General features: G+C 48.8%; 1 protein-coding gene across 1 annotated transcript in view; it reads left to right on the top strand.

The window, feature by feature from the left end:
- XYLT1 (xylosyltransferase 1) overlaps positions 1-15,613 on the top strand; it is a gene marked incomplete at both ends in the record, with an annotated part of 298,048 nt that overhangs the window by 76,513 nt on the left and 205,922 nt on the right. Inside the window, one exon of the mRNA XM_082857206.1 lies at positions 10,282-10,320. Coding sequence (XP_082713332.1) covers positions 10,282-10,320 — 39 coding nt within the window. The remainder of the gene's footprint in view (positions 1-10,281; positions 10,321-15,613) is intronic.

Genomic DNA, 15,613 nt, shown 5'->3' with positions numbered 1-15,613 from the left:
CCTGTACCCGCTGTAGAGCTCTTCACTCCATCACCATGTGTCCACATCCTGGGATCCATTTTCCCCCAGTTTGAACCAGCAGTTCTGTGTGTACCTCTTGGAAACATTCCAGACATAAAGCACTGCTGGATCACAGTTTTCCCAGAGCTGGGATACGCTATCTTTTGAACAAAAGATGTCCTAGTTAGAGGCTCTGGTGAGGAGCTGAAGAAGAAGAAATGAAGAAAAGGTGGGGCGGGGGGAGGGCGGGCAAGGACACACGTAGACATGTATTTTGGCAAAAAAGGATGAACCCAGGATTTTCTATCAAGAAACTTGGATTCTAGACTGGGTTTTGCTATAAATGGTGTGTGGCCGTTAGGAAATCCACTTCCCATTTTGGATCTCATATGCCTCACCAGAAAATGATGGGTCTGATTCAGGTCAGGGCAAGAAATGTGTTTCATCTCACTGGAAAGCAGGAATCTACTGGTAGTGTCTGCTCATAGAGCCGTGTCGAAAATTTGAGGCCTATCAAATTTTCTATCATTGCTTAGTAATATCCACCTTGGGCATCCTATAGAGAAGCTGCTGCTTACCTACCCTACATAAGTATCTTTCCAGCATTCACAGTCTTAGATTCTGGGGCTCAGATCTTTAAACTAGATCCCCGTGGAACAGAAAACCCACTGAGCAGTGCCAGGAGCTGTAGAGCAGAGCATAGTGTCTTTGGAACTCTGGACAGTGTCTACGGGACACCTGGCAGCGTTGCTTGCAGTTGGGCCACACGCCATCTTGGCAACCGCAGCAAACGGGTGCCAAGTTGGCAGGTGCCGTGCGGCCTGTGCCTGGGAAAAGGTAATTATTGGGCTGAGCTGGAGATGCGCCTTGTGTTCTGAGCTTCAGGAAGGCTTGTGTACAGGCCGAGCCCAGGTGGCAGGCCTCAGAAGGACCCAGAGCCCTGGACGGGCTACCAGAACCTCTTGTCCGGCGTTCCTCAGCTTTTTCTCGGTGTGTGGCAGGCATGCCTTCTTTCTGGTCTGAAATGCCTTCGAGCTGTGAAAAAGAGAACACTGTAAAGTGACAGTAATTGTCCTCCGAGAGGAACTACCATTTGTGGCTTGCCTCCTCAACACCAGGACTGGGCAAGGCTCTGATACACCATCTCACTCAGTCTTTACAGTGACTGTCGAGATGGTTATTATATCGTTATTCTTATCATTATTATAAGTTAAATATATTAGCTGAAGATCCACAATGAGGAAATGGGAAGATCCGGTATTTCCTAATACCATGTAATCCAATTCCCTGCTCTATAAGGCTTCCTAGTGCTAGCAACTCACAAAACTATGAGCTGTGGTTTAGTGATTACGATTTACCATGTGGTTGTCCCGCTGGAAAACAGTGTAATTTAGTGGTCCAAAAGCGCAGCCTCAGGAATTAGGCTGTCCTGGTCCAAATCCTGTCTCTGCCACTTAGTAATGAATGCCTTTGAGCAAATTACTTTCCCTCTGAGCCTCAGTTACACCATCTGTAAATTGGGGCTATTAATATCTACTAATGATACCTATTAATACTCTAAGAGTTGTTGTGAGGTTTTAATGAGATGGTTCTTACAACCCACTAAAAATAATGTCTTGTGATCAGTATGAGCCCCGTGTTAGCTACCATTCTGATTATTGTCATCATTGATCAGCCATGTGACCCTAGGATCACTGCGTGATTAAGGGGGAGGTGACGATACTGTTGTTTGCCAGGCAGCAGCCATACGGCCGAGAGCTTTGCTTTCTGGCAGAAATACATGTCCAGTGTCTCAGGCAGGTGTATTCAAAACGTTGTCGTTCTGAGAACTGTCATTCTGTGTACTTTGTAAAGAATTACAAAACCTCTGTAGGCACACACAGAACAAAGTGTTATATATGATGGTTCAGATTTTTGGTAGCCGTCTGTGCTCGAAGATACACACACCGAGCTGAGAAACACAAAAATCACTGCCGAACTTCCATGAGTCTGTGGTTTCTCCTATCTTCCCAGGCTGGGGATGGCCAGCTACCAACTCCAAGGGCTGGAGCTCCATTTTGAGGCTCTGTTGCTCATTTCTGGGGTCTGGACTAAAAAATGTGGAGGGAGTGCAGAAGAGCAAAGAGCGCTCTAAACTTTTAAAACCTTTAAGACAAAAGAGAGACAGACGGAGCGAGGAAATTCCACCCCATTTTAAGGTGCTAACCACATCTATCACCATCTCTCTGAAGCAGTGAGAGTCCCCTTGCCCTCATTGTGGGGTTTCTGCTTTCTCCCCTGAGTCCTATTTGACGGTGAGTTTGCATTTTCTAACAAGGTGAGGCTGTGTGGTGCTGGCCAGCTTCACATTCCAAGTGCAGCCTTTCTCAGAGAACAAGGGCGGTCTGTGTCCTTGGCATTTCTCCCTGGTCTCCCAGTGCCGCCTGCCATGCACGTGCCCCGCCTTCATCTCAGGAGCCATGGCCGTGCGAGATAAGCTCGCTGTGACATCCCACAGGGACGTCTAGACAGAAAGCCCCATTGTGTGAGCACCCTCATGGCCGTGACCAGATCTCGAGAAGGAGTTGAGAAGGGGTCACACACCCCTGGGGTGGGAATGGTGGAAGGAGGAGGGTTGATGACAGGGTTTCTGGGGCAGGAGGGATACCGTCACCATTTAAGTGGGGAGAAAGGAAGGCGTGGAAGCCACCCTGCTAGAGGCTGAATGTGTGTGTCCCCCCCCCCCAAATTCATATGTTGAAATTCTAACTCCCAATGGGATGGTATTAGGAGGTGGGGCCTTTGGGAGGCGATTAGGTTATGAGGGAAGAGCCCCCATGAAAGGGATTAATGCCCTTATAAAAGAGACCCCAAAAAGCTTCCTCGAATCTTCTGCCATGTGAGGCCACAGCAAAAAGACAGCTATCTGTGACTCAGGAAGCTCTCACCAGACACCAAATCTGCTAGCACCTTAACCTTGGACTCTCAGACTCCAGAACTGTGCGAAATAAATTTCTGTTGTTTATAATCCACTCCGTCTGTGGTATTCTGTTAGAGAAGCCCGAATGGGCTAAGACACACCCATCAGGAAATTTCTTGGGGGCACAGAGCACGAGCACCAAAGTCCTAAGCATGCGTTAGACACTTGGTGGCTGGCTGGCTATCAGAGGTTGGGATCGTAATAGAAATTTTTGGTTTTTCACTGACTGTCCTTCTCACCTTGGATGCTTTCAGTCTTGTATTATTCGGGATATAATCAGGGGTTCTCAGGTTTTGGCCTGCGGAAGACTTGCCCAAGAGTATCTAATAAAAATGCAGGTTCTTTGGATCCTTACCCAGAGATCCTGATTCAGTAAGTTCACGCTATTAGAAACACCAGGATATTGGGTAAGGGACCAGTTTCTGGCAGTTTACAAACCTGAGCACCGGTCCAGGCTCCATCCCTTATCAAATCTGTGTTTTAGAGCAAATTGTCCTGCCGGAGTGTCAGTTATCTGATCTGTAAAATGGGGATATGAGACTTCCCTTGGCAGAGTTGCAAGTAGTTCACATGCTTGGCACAAAGTAAGCATTCAGAACAAAGTAGGTAAACTTACCCATTTCACGGCTGTCCAGTTACCTGCAATAACTCTCAGTTCAGAAGAGCTGTGGTTGAGTAGGGTTGGGTGTGGAGGGATATGTCTTAGCCTTCGTAAGCCTGGAAGAAGAAAACAAAGGGAAGGTTATCTTTGAGCTTAATTTTAACCCAGGGACCAGACAGTTAAAATAGCGGGTTTTATTTAATGTTCACGACAACCTGTGATGTCAGTGGTATCCTGTTTTCAAGGCAGGAGGTGACTGTGTATCTGGGTTCCTGTGAGACAGTCCAGGTTTACACCTGTTAAGCTGGTGTAATAGTTATCAGTACTCCTTCTCACTTACAGAAGTGGCCAGACAATACACTCTGTGCTTTACTTTCTTGCAGTAGCTCTGTAGGAGAATACAGACCCACCTGTTTACACTGTGTAAATGAGAAAGGGAAAGCTCACAGAAGCTATGGAGGTCACTAGTCTAAGTGGTTGTTACCTGCTGACTCGCCAACCCCAGTACTTGGGAACGTGATTGTATTTGGAGACAGGGCCTTTAAAAAAGTGGTTCAGTGAAAATGAGGCCTTTAGGGGGGCCCTAATCCAGTCTGACTGGTGTCCTTGTAAGAGGAGGAAATTTGGGCACACAGAGACACATAGAGGCTCACGCACAGAGGAAAGAGACCACGTGAGGACACAGGGAGAAGGTGGCCGTCTGCAAGACGAGAAAGGAGGCCTCAGAAGAAAACAACCCTGCTGGCATCTTGATCTTGGACTTCTAGCTCCCAGAATTGTGAGAAGATAAGTTTCTCTTGTGGAAGCCACGTAGCCTGTGGTATTTTGTTATGGCAGCCTGAGCAGACCAAAACAGTGGTTATGCATGATTTGAATCCAGAGCTGACCCCAAACCTGCACTTTTTTCCCGTGAATGAACCTTCTTTGCCCCATGCCAGGCTGCAGTACAAGTGACCTTATCCGTTTAGGTCTCTGGCCTGACATCCAAACTCAGCTTCCACTGGGTGGTCTCCAGTGAGCCAGTTTCTCCAGCAGGCAAGGGTGCTGAGTTTTTGATCCCATGAAGAGCTCATTGCATTTCCCAAGGCACCTGGTGTTTGACAGTGACCAGAATAAGGTCCGGTCTCTGGATGGTGGAAGCTTCCTCCTTCTATCGCCAAGCAGAGGGCTCCCGGGGAGAGCACCACCCAGCCTTCTGCAGTGTTGTCCTGGGTGTGTCTGTGCTGAGGCTGTACTATAGGGGCCCATTGTCTATATGCTGACTTGATGGGCCTCGGGGAAACTGGCTCAGAAGGCTTGAATCACAGGATTGTCTCACCTGTACACCGAAGTCATCACTCAACACGCAAGAGCAAACGCTATCTTATGATATCATCAAAGCCAAGGAGGAGAACGCCCCTTCCATTGACTAAGGCTTACGCAGGTCTCAGCATAACCAGGAAAGCCAGAAATGTTTGATGCATGCCTGGAATGAAAATGAACAAATTCTTCCTCCTCTCTGCTTTCTTTATGAAAGTTTAATTGCTTGTTAAAATTAGGGCTTTGGCCCTGATGGGCTCGAAAGTTTTTGAGCCTGGCTTCCTGGTCTTACGGGCAAGACTCGAGGTGCAGACAAGTTTCAGTTCTGCAGGAGCTGTAATCAGGCTCTTGCCTCTCTTTTAAACAGCTTTGGGATGGAAGGGCACACAGGGTCCCTTTAAACTCACTTTTGTCTCCCTCAGGGTACCTGCCAGGCATAGCGCTAGCTGCTGAGTTGGAACACGGTAAACATTTGTGCACGGGTTTGGCTAACCCTGCATGGTTCCTGCCGTGGCACAGTGACTGCATTTTGTTTTTAGTCACGACACATGTACTGATTTCGATCAACCATGTCCACTACCTTTTTAAAAAAATACAGATACTAAAAAAGGATTCCAGTAGTTGTTAAGGTGGTACCTTTCATTTGCTGTATTCTTCCTTTAGATAGACATTCTCTAGGTTGCAGGATTACATTGTCTAAGGTGGGACGATATTCTCAGATAAGAGCTGGTGTAAAATAGTGGAGCACAGGTTTCCTGAGTGTGGGGCGCTGGGATTGAATCCGGGCTTCAACACTATCTGTGTAGCCTTGGACAGGTTATTCAGTCTCTATGGTCATCAGTTTCCCCATCTCTATCATGGGAGTAATGGTGGTTCCTACCATAAAGTTGTTACAGTGGTAAATGGAAAGATGCAGGTATAGAGGTTAAGCCAGTGCCTGGAACATGGGAAGAACTTAACAAATTATTAGCCATTACTTAACAAGTAACTTGGGAAGTTAATAGCTACTACTAGTATTCATGACTGTTCTGAACTGTGGTCAAGTAATATGCCTATGGGATAAAGTTTAGAATAAACCAAAAGAATGAAAAATGTCTTCATCTCAGGGCAAGGGCACTCTGAGTGATGATTTCCATTAATGTGGCTGTAACGGCATCTAAATGAATTCAGAAGGACTGGTATATTTAGCAAAGAGGGCTGAAGGCTAACTCATAAGTAGTGCAAGATCCTGATGGTCGAGTAATTTCTTTGCTTGGTGTAATGTACATCTTGCATGGAGCCTGGCACGTAGTAGGTCCTCAGTAAATGATAGCTATCAGTTTGGTTATTTCCGGTTCCTGGGATGTATTTGCAGACTTAGGGAGAGTATGCATCATTTCGTTTCCAAGGCTGGACTGTCTGTACAGTATGTTTTGGTTCTATCAAGGTCCATGTTCGGAGAGTGTATCTGCCACAATGGTGCAGTATGACAGATCAACCTGAAACTCAATGACTGGAAAGAACAAGCATATATTTTCTCCATGTGTGAAGGTTGGCTAGGGGTTGGCTGATCTAGGCTGGGTTTAGCTTCAAGCTGCAGATTGGATGGGGTCTGCGCCGACTGTCTCTCATTCTCCTTGGACCAGCAGGCTACCTGGGGCACATTCTTCTTGTGCTGATGGCAAAAGCACAAGAGGTCATGCTCAATCACGCAGCCACATTTCAAGCTTCTCTTATGTCCTAACTGCTAATGGGCAAGCCCAAGTTCAAGGGATGAGGAAGCACGCTTGGCAAAGAAATGCAAAATCACAGGAACAGAGGGTGTGGATCTAGGGAGTGGTGAAAACGAGGGCCACTTATTCAACCTACCCAGTTCCCCAATTGACTTCCTCCATGTAGTCATCGCAGTAGATGATATGAAAGGGCTTTCCCTGCTTTAGGTGGTTCCCTGGTTCCCAGTCCCCACATTAAGATTCTAAAAGCACTCCACTGTAGCATCCAAGCACGTTGCAGGTTCCCCTTTGGTCTCTGGGAGCCTTTCCTCTGACAGACAGGAGTTTACTGTAAACCAAAGAGTCCCAATTTAGACAGACAGGATGGATTAGGCAGACAGCATCAATGACCTGGTTCCACTTCGTTAGCCTTTCCAATTAAGGAGGATGTTACTGAAAGTGAGACCTCACAGAGGTGCTGTCGTACCTTGAATCCTCTGCACTGAGCCTCCGTAGGGAGAGTCTTATATTTCAAATGTGCACAGAGGAGGGGAACACAGCTTTCTTGGCAAGTGAATCCCAAGTGTCAATGACATGGCCATTTGTGAGTTACTTTGTCTTCTTCTTGGCTAGGTGATTAACATGCTAAATAGATAGCATTTTTGCTTTTGTTTTTCAGAAGCTTTTTAATGAATATTAGTCCCCTGACCCTGAGCCCAGAGGGTCTTCCTCTCCGTTGGAACACCAAATAAAGAGTTGGTGCGACACTGTGTCCAAGGATCAGGCTCTGGGTTTTGTCAACACAGTTGTCAGAGGTTCCCTGTGGTTTCCCAGGAAGGTTTTTTCCAGTGGAGTTGTTCATAGGGGTTCAGGATGGCATTCTCCCCTCTCCACCCCACCCCACCCAGTGGGATTCTGAGCAGTGAAGAGTAATCCCCAAACAATAGCCGAATGGGCTGTGAAGTACAGCTTAATTAATCTGGGCACGCACCCAACACCCTGTGCAATGCTTTGCAAAGACCTGGCTTTAAAAATGAGGCTAATGTCTGAGTCTGAGAAGCAGCTTCTTCTCTTCTAGTCAAAATCTGGATGGTAGGATCTGAATAAGGAGAGGGACAGGGCTTCCCTGGTGGCGCAGTGGTTGAGAGTCCGCCTGCTGGTGCAGGGGACATGGGTTCGTGCCCCGCTCCGGGAAGATCCCACATGCCGCAGAGCGGCTGGGCCCGTGAGCCATGGCCACTGAGCCTGCACGTCCGGAGCCTGTGCTCCGCAACGGGAGAGGCCACAACAGTGAGAGGCCCGCGTACCGCAAAAAAAAAAAAAAGAGGGACAGACAGACACACGGAGACTGAGCTGAAGCACAGACTTGCCTGCTGTCACTCACTGAACAGCACGGTGGGATCTGACCCACACTGCCCGGCACAGACCAGGATGATGGCCTTGCCTCCTGGCAACTAGCATGGGCCCTGCCCAGCATGCTTGCCTGACACAGGGAAACCGGGAGTACAGGGTCCACTCTCCCTGCATACGAGTGATACAGGAGCTGGCTGGGGGGCTTCGTGAGAGATGCTAAAATAATGAACCTCACTTGAAAAAAAGTGATTCAGTGAAGGTTCTCCCCCGTCATAGTTGCCGCTGCTTTCCCCTTGAGAAGGAGCTAGTAAGGGTTTGAAGACAGAGGCCTGCAGTATTTCTCTTAAGACTTCTCCAAGTTCCTTTATGGGCCAAGGCTGCAACGTGGGAGAGAAAATGCCCCTCAGTCTCTTCCTGAGTACGAGGAATATTCAGTGCCAGGGTGGAATGTGAACATTAGAGTGAGACGTTCTCTTGGCAACAGTCTTTGAGCTGCACCGTTGGAGAAGTGCTGGGAATTAGAACAGGAATCAGGAGAGAGCATTCCCTCGTCTTGAAGGAAAAGTCAGTACAGACCAGAACGCAAAATGATCCTGGGGCCAGGACTCCACGCTCATCACAATTAGGTACCAAAGAGAAATGAACAAGAAATGAGTGACAGTTCAGCTGGGGTAGGGGCTTAAGATGTTCCGCTTTCTCTACACTTCCTTCTTTTAAAGTTGTGGAAAGAACACTTCACGTGAAATCTACCCTCTGGGCAAAATTTTCAGTGTACAATATAGTTTGTTAACTCTAGGCTCTGTGTCGAACAGCAGCTCTCTGGAGCTTATTCATCTAGTGTGAACAAAATTTTGTACCCGATAAATAGCACCTCCCCATTTCCCTCTCCCTCCGGCCCCTGCCAACCACCCTTCTACTCTCTGCGTCTATAAGAGTTTATTTTAGGTTCTTCATATGAGTGGAATCATGAAATCTGTACTCTCATGTTTATGGCAGCCAAATTTGTAATAGCCAAAACATGGAAAGAACCTACATGTCCGTTGACAAGTGAACGGATAAAGAAAATACATAGTATGTACATGCACAGAGGAATTTTTTTTTTTTCTTTGTGGTACTTGGGCCTCTCACTGTTGTGGCCTCTCCCGCTGCGGAGCACAGGCTCCAGACGCGCAGGCTCAGCAGCCATGGCTCACGGCCCAGCCGCTCTGCAGCAGGTGGAATCTTCCCGGACCGGGGCACGAACCCGTGTCCCCTGCATTGGCAGGCGGACTCTCAACCACTGCGCCACCAGGGAAGCCCTGCACAGAGGAATATTATTCAGCCTTCAAACAAGAAGGAAGTCCTGCCGTTTGTGACAACATGGATGAACCTTGAGGACACCATGCTAAGTAAAATAAGCCGTTCACAGACAAACAGATAGGGTGTGATTCCTACATCTCCTTCTTGTTGACAGCAGAGGCCAGTGAGCTGGGGCTAATTTGCACGGCTTCCTTGAAGCCTGTGTTGGAAAATCTGCTCGGATAAAGCAAAGCTTCCAATTGAGTTCGCGCTGAGGGGCCCTAAAATCACGCCCATTCTCTGTAAGAGGCAGCTTGAGGTTACTTTCCCAGAATCAGGAATCCAAGATGATGAAGCTCGGAGCTGACATAGTCCAGACAAAAATAGCCTTTATGTGCCGAGCTTCCTGTTTTCTTTGGAATCCACTTGCTGAAAACCATTACCTCCTCCCCAGCTGCCCCTTCCTCCTCCGTACCCACCCTGCCCCCCACCCAAGAGTTCACGTTTAATGACCCGAGACATTACCACCAAGCATTTCCAGTCAATTGGCTTTTGTAGCCAGTGAATGAATGGGACTTTCTCTGGCCTTCTCTCGCCTGAAAGGAGTCTTCCCCAGCCCATTGGAATGTGCCACACAGACCAGGAATTAAGCTCTTCTTTTCCTCTTAGTCCTTCCCTCATTCTTTCCAAGATCAGACACAAAGTGGTGGCCTTGCCCCTAATGGGGATTTTATATTCTTTCAGGTTTATTTCTAATCCTCTTACGGACCCATCTTCTCCTTCACATCAATGATTTGAACACGCTTTGAGATACTCGGCGAGGGGCCGTTGTTTCTTATTTCTTTACGCTGACACTTCATGGTTGTGCACGATCTCCACGCGGGTGTCCCTGTATCCCCCTAATGAAAGATTACAGCCTCCTTCGTCCTGTGGGTGTGGGAGGAGGTGTGGTGGGGGGAGATTGGGCCGGGCTGTCCTCCTGTCACGTGGAATGGGGGCGACAGAGGGGGGCCAGCTTCCCTGCCGGGGTTGCTTGATGCCGGGGCAGTAGGTTACACTTCTCCCACCGCTCACGTGTGTTTTCTCCTCTTTTCCCACAGGCCGCACAGCCAAGCCCTGTGATCACCCTGGAGGCCCAGGTGAGTACCTTCCCGTGGTGTTTGTCACTTTCTCTGCACTGATGTCCCCGGACCAGCTCTCCAGGGAGCGTTCGTGCATCCTCTTGGCTCCAGGACTCAGGAAGGCTGGACGGACACATAAGGCCATCCTCCTGCCCGGTTGGGATATGTGCGTGCACCCACATGTGTACACACACCAGCTGATTGTTCATGAGTGTGTGTGCAGGCATGCATGTACCCAGGTTCTGAAAGCACCGTGGGAAGAACCAGACGTGTTTCTTTTGAGTTTTCTTCTGCCCTTTGCTTCCACCCAGCAGTCGCGAGGAGGTGTATGCAGGGGGAGAGGGAAGGCAGAGAGGAGGCATGCAGTGGGGGATGGCTGCCCTTTCATGCCTTGGGTTTGGAGAACTTTCTCCTGGGCAGTTAGTTGTGTGCTTGTGTCTGCTTGCGCGATGGGCCATTCTGAGGAATGTGAATCACGGTGGCATTTCTGTGCGGGGGGGCGGGGGGGGGGCAGGTGACCAGTGGGCCTTGTAAGGAGGGAATGGCCCTTACTGTCTACTTTCTGCTTTCCGGGGAGCTAGGACAGCGGGGCAGCTGTGAGTCCAGCAGACCCAGGTAGAGCCCCAGAGCTGTGTCTTCTGGACCTGAGGGTCACTGAACCGCTCAGCCTCTGTCTCCCCATCTGGAATGTTATTACCACAGGGATCGTGCCTGCCCTGCAGGGCTGTGGTGAGGAGGAAAGGACAGGGTGTCTGTGAAGTCATCAGTATGGCTAAGTGCTTGTGAGTGTTAGCTTTTTTTTTTTTTAACATCTTTATGGTGGGAGTATAATTGCTTTACAGTGGTGTGTTAGTTTCTGCTGTTTAACAAGAATGTTAGCTTTTTAAACCAGTACAACGGTGCTTTTCTGACGGGACTTGAAGGGGGTGTATCTTTGGATGGATGGTTTCCTTAGCTCTGGTCAGACAGTAAACAGAGAAGCCAGGGTGGATGCCACCAGCGCCCCACAGCTAACGGCGTGTCAGACAGGCGAACGCAGCTGAGCTTCTCAAGGCTTCTCGGTGACTCCTGCACATCCTGGGACCAGCTGCGCCCTGCTCTTCACCCTCATCGTGGGCATCTCTGCCCTGCCCCTCCTTCCTTCATCAGAAAGGCCGGACGTTGGGAGGACAGTGGATTCTCAGGGTTTCTTTGGGCTCTTGTGGCCTCTCACTACCCACCCCCGCTCTCCCCACACACACTTATGTTGGCTTCAGGGATGACCAGACAACAAAGCTGGCAGGAAGGAGCAGTGCGGGGGGACGTGGAGGGGATAAACGCCCAGTTTTTAGCCTCTGTTTGGCCATCCTCTGGTCTGGTTTTTGGCAGACTTCGGCCAGTCACCTGTCACCTCGGCCACGTTTGGCAAATGTGAATTGTACCTGTGCCAAGTCACCTAGAAACACATCCTCCCTGAAATGAACATATTTTACTTTCAGAAGTAGACTTATCCTAAGGTAATGATTCCCGATCAGGGGTATCTTTGAGCCCCAGAGGACTTGTGGCAATGTCTGAAGACATTTTTGGTTATCTCACCTTGGCGGGCTGGGAGGGAGGGGGGTTTACTACTTGGCATCTAATAGGTAGAGACCAGAGAGGCTGCTGAATGTCCTACAAGGCACAGGATGCCCCCACAGGAAGAATTACCGTGCCTGTAATTACCGAGATGGCAGTAGGGCCGGGCTTGAGAAATGCTATCTCAAAGAATAATATGGTGAAATCACAAGTTCGATGTGCCAGTTACATTGTGTTGCAAAACATTAAATGTTAAATTAATACAGTTGAAAAGCTCCTTTGGGTGCCCGCTAAAATCACTGCAACGTCCTCTCAGAAGTTTGTGAGCCATACTTTGGGAAACGTGTCTCTCCCCACGTATTTTGACAGAACGTCCAGGGCGGGTTTTTGAAATGCTGGCCCTTCTCTTCTTTATCAGTCTTTCCCCAGAAGGAAAAGTTACTAGACTCAGGGAGACCCCTGGGCAGATAGTCCGTACCCAGAATTCTGGAAGCCAAATCTGAGGTGGAGTGGCTGCAGCCTGGATGGTTCTGTCCTTTGCCCTGCTGTATCTTTCGCCCCACCAGCCCTTCAGAAGCTCCATGGGAAAGAACAGTCACATGCCCTGGCTCTGGGCTGTGACAGCTCACCCCTACCTACACAGTGACCTCTCCCCGAGTCACATCCATCGGCCTGAGAGACCTGAGCCCTGGGCCGCACGCAGCCAGCTGTGGCACGTGGCCGGCTTTCTGGAGCTCGGTCTTCGGGGAGCCGTAGGATGCTGTTGTCTTTCCCCGAGTTCTGGTTTCCCATGTTAAAGGGACGTTGGAACCCAACCAAAGTGCAGATGTTTTGTTTTGGTTTTTTTTTGTAACTGTTGGCACAAGCCCGTGGCCAGATCTGACTTTGTGCTGGGCCTCAGCCCATCATGGGACTCAGGATGGGATCCTCTTCAGCTGCCTGCAGGCAGGTCAGATGAGAGGGGCAGGGAAAGGTTCTCTGGCAGGACATGGCACCCCCAATATTACCCATATAGCACAAGCGAGGTGGCAGATGTGGCCGCGCTTGGAAGAGCCAGCCATGCAGAGGTGAGTGGTAGATGTGCTCTGAGCCCTGGGTCAGTTCCCACTTCCTCCCCCTGTGCCCTTTGCTCCCAAGAAAGCCATCACCTGCTCCATCCTGGAGCACAGGTGCCACAGGTGGGCCTGAATTTGAGATTTCACTGTGAGCCATGTCCGTACGTCATGCTTCAGTGGCGTGCCTGTCCAGGGCCCAGTCTGCATAGGGACATTGGGCCAGCCAGGGACCCTTCCCTCCACGCGTTCCCTCTCTCCCTAGTCCTCACTGCATCAGCCCCCGCCCAGTGCTCAGTGCATCTGTCCCCGGGCAGCTGTTCTGAGTTGGAGGGGGCGTGGGATTGCTTGGCTGCTGAGGCCTCCTCTATTGCTCCGCCACTGGCACAGCAAAGCTTCGCATCTGTTGGCATCAGCAGGACTGTCTCTGCTTAACGGCCAGATTAATAGGATGAGGGAGTCGAGTAAGGTTTAAATCCCTGGTGTCAGCTTTCCCTCAGCAGGTTGCCCCTGGGCGGTACCGAGGACTCCCTCACTTGCAGGGGTGAATACTTTTCTAGTCTCCAGATGGTGGTTACCCGGGAACCAAGTGACCTAGAGATGAAAAAAAAAAGCGTCTGAAAGGAATTTGAATTTGGTTAGCGGCATCGTCAATGATCCCCACTCTTACTGATATTTACCACTTGCCAAGAACTGGCTTCTCCCACTGAATCCTCAAGTGCCGTTATTACATAGGTCTTTTCATGATACCCGACTTCCAGATGAGGACCCTGAGGGTCAGAGAGGTTAAGTAACTTGCTCAAGGTCACACAGGACCTAACATTGGTGAGTGTCAGACTTGGGGCCATATGACATCAGAATCTACCTTCTCAACCTCTCTCCTATTTTTCCAGGAAAAAAAAAGTTGCCTAGAAAGATTTGCTGATGCTCAGAAAAGCTGGAGGGACGAGCCTGACGTATGCACCCCAAGCTCAATATAGATAAATAGATAGACGGATGGATAGTGCTTTGTACAAGTATCCGCAGATGTACTTAGGTAAGTAGGTAGAGGGATGATAGATAGATGATAGGTGGGTGGATATATAAATACATAGATAATAATGCTTTACATGGTGAGTGATTCTTTGACCGATAGTTTTGCCACAAGGCTGGTAGGTAAAAGGGTTTAAGCAATGGACCCAATAGAAAATTTATTTTTAAAACAACACAAGTGAAACATCTCCCCGTGCATCAGTAGTGTTTTGGTAAATATGAATGCTCATTATTTGATTCTCTGTTTCTCATTGATCGCCACGATGGTTTATCATTTCTGAATTCACTCCAATTGGCAAGGCCTCTCGTTATTCAATTGTAGCTTCTGTCTCCCTTTCTGCCACCCCTTCCCCCAACATCTTCACTGTCAATTACTTCATGGCCTCTGCGCCAACAGTGAGATCCCCTGGGAGGTGTAATAAAGGAACTCTCAGGACCTGAAGATCAGGGGCATCAGGAGGAAAACTCCTGACTCCTCAGCTTTCGACAACCAACCAGGAACTTGAATTTCTTTGATCAACCAGCTGTGGGTATAAGGGGAGGGAGTTACATTCACATTATTTAATGATGATACTGGGGACATTGAAGATTGTGAACAAAACTCACAAAGAAAACGAGTAGTGGGTGGAAGGAAATCAGTCAGTGAGAAATTCATCCATTCATCCAGTTGGTTATTTAATAAATAGTCTGGGGTCCAGGAAGAGGCCAGGCCTTGATGCTAAATGTACAGCAGTGAACAAGACAGAAGGTACCTTGCCCATGGAGCCCCCATTCTGTTTGGGGGAGTCAGACAGTGAATTTAAGAGCAAATAAATATGCCCATGGTTTCAGGGAGTAATGAGTGAACGAAAACAAGACCAGCGTGTCTGTAAGTGGGAGTGACCGGGCGCCACAAGGGGGAGAGTGTTCAGGGAAGTCTCTCTCTGGAGGTGAGTTTTAAGCTCAGGAGGTGACATCTGAGCTGAGAGCTTACAGTAGAAAGAGTTAACCAGGCAAAGAGATGGCAGTAATTGTGTTCTGAGAGTTTTGCATATTATACCTGGGTTCCTGCAAAAATAAGGCCAGTTCTCCTTAGAATCAATTAAAAGTTTTAGCTCCTTGGAGCTCCTTCAATGCCTTGGTATCATTAGAACGTCAGGATGAATAAGGAATTACCTTATCAGACAAGGGTGAAGGGCAAGGACTGAGGGGGTGGGACAGAGGAAAAGGGGCTGAAATTTGGGGCCATCCAGTCAAACTAACACCCGCGGTGAGCATTTTGACAGGGAACTTCTGAGCAATGTTGTGCTGTGATAATGGGGCTTATGTGAGAAATCAGCTAATACTCATCATTAGCTAATTAGCTGGCTCCCTTTCAGCTGAACGGAAGCCTGAGTCTAAACCAGTGGTTCTCAACTTGGGGCAAATTTACTACCTTCACACCTGAGGACGTTTGGTGATGTCTGGAGACTTTTTTTTTTTTTTTGGAGACATTTTTGATTGTTACAGCTTGGGGGCTGGGGAGTGCTACTGGCATCTAGTGGGTAGACGCTAGGGTTGCTGCTAAACACCCTACCGTGCATGCAGGAAAGAATGATCTGGCCCCAGATGTCAATAGTGCCAAGGTTAAGAAGTGGTGGTGTAACCTCATGTGCTACGTGGACAGCTTATTTTACAAAGACAGTCCCAGCCGC

This window comes from Leucopleurus acutus, assembly GCF_964270905.1.
Source record: "Leucopleurus acutus genome assembly, chromosome: 16".
Classification (NCBI taxonomy): domain Eukaryota; kingdom Metazoa; phylum Chordata; class Mammalia; order Artiodactyla; family Delphinidae; genus Leucopleurus; species Leucopleurus acutus.
The sequence above is the reverse complement of the archived record's forward strand: the minus strand, read 5'-3'. Positions and strand labels throughout refer to the sequence as shown.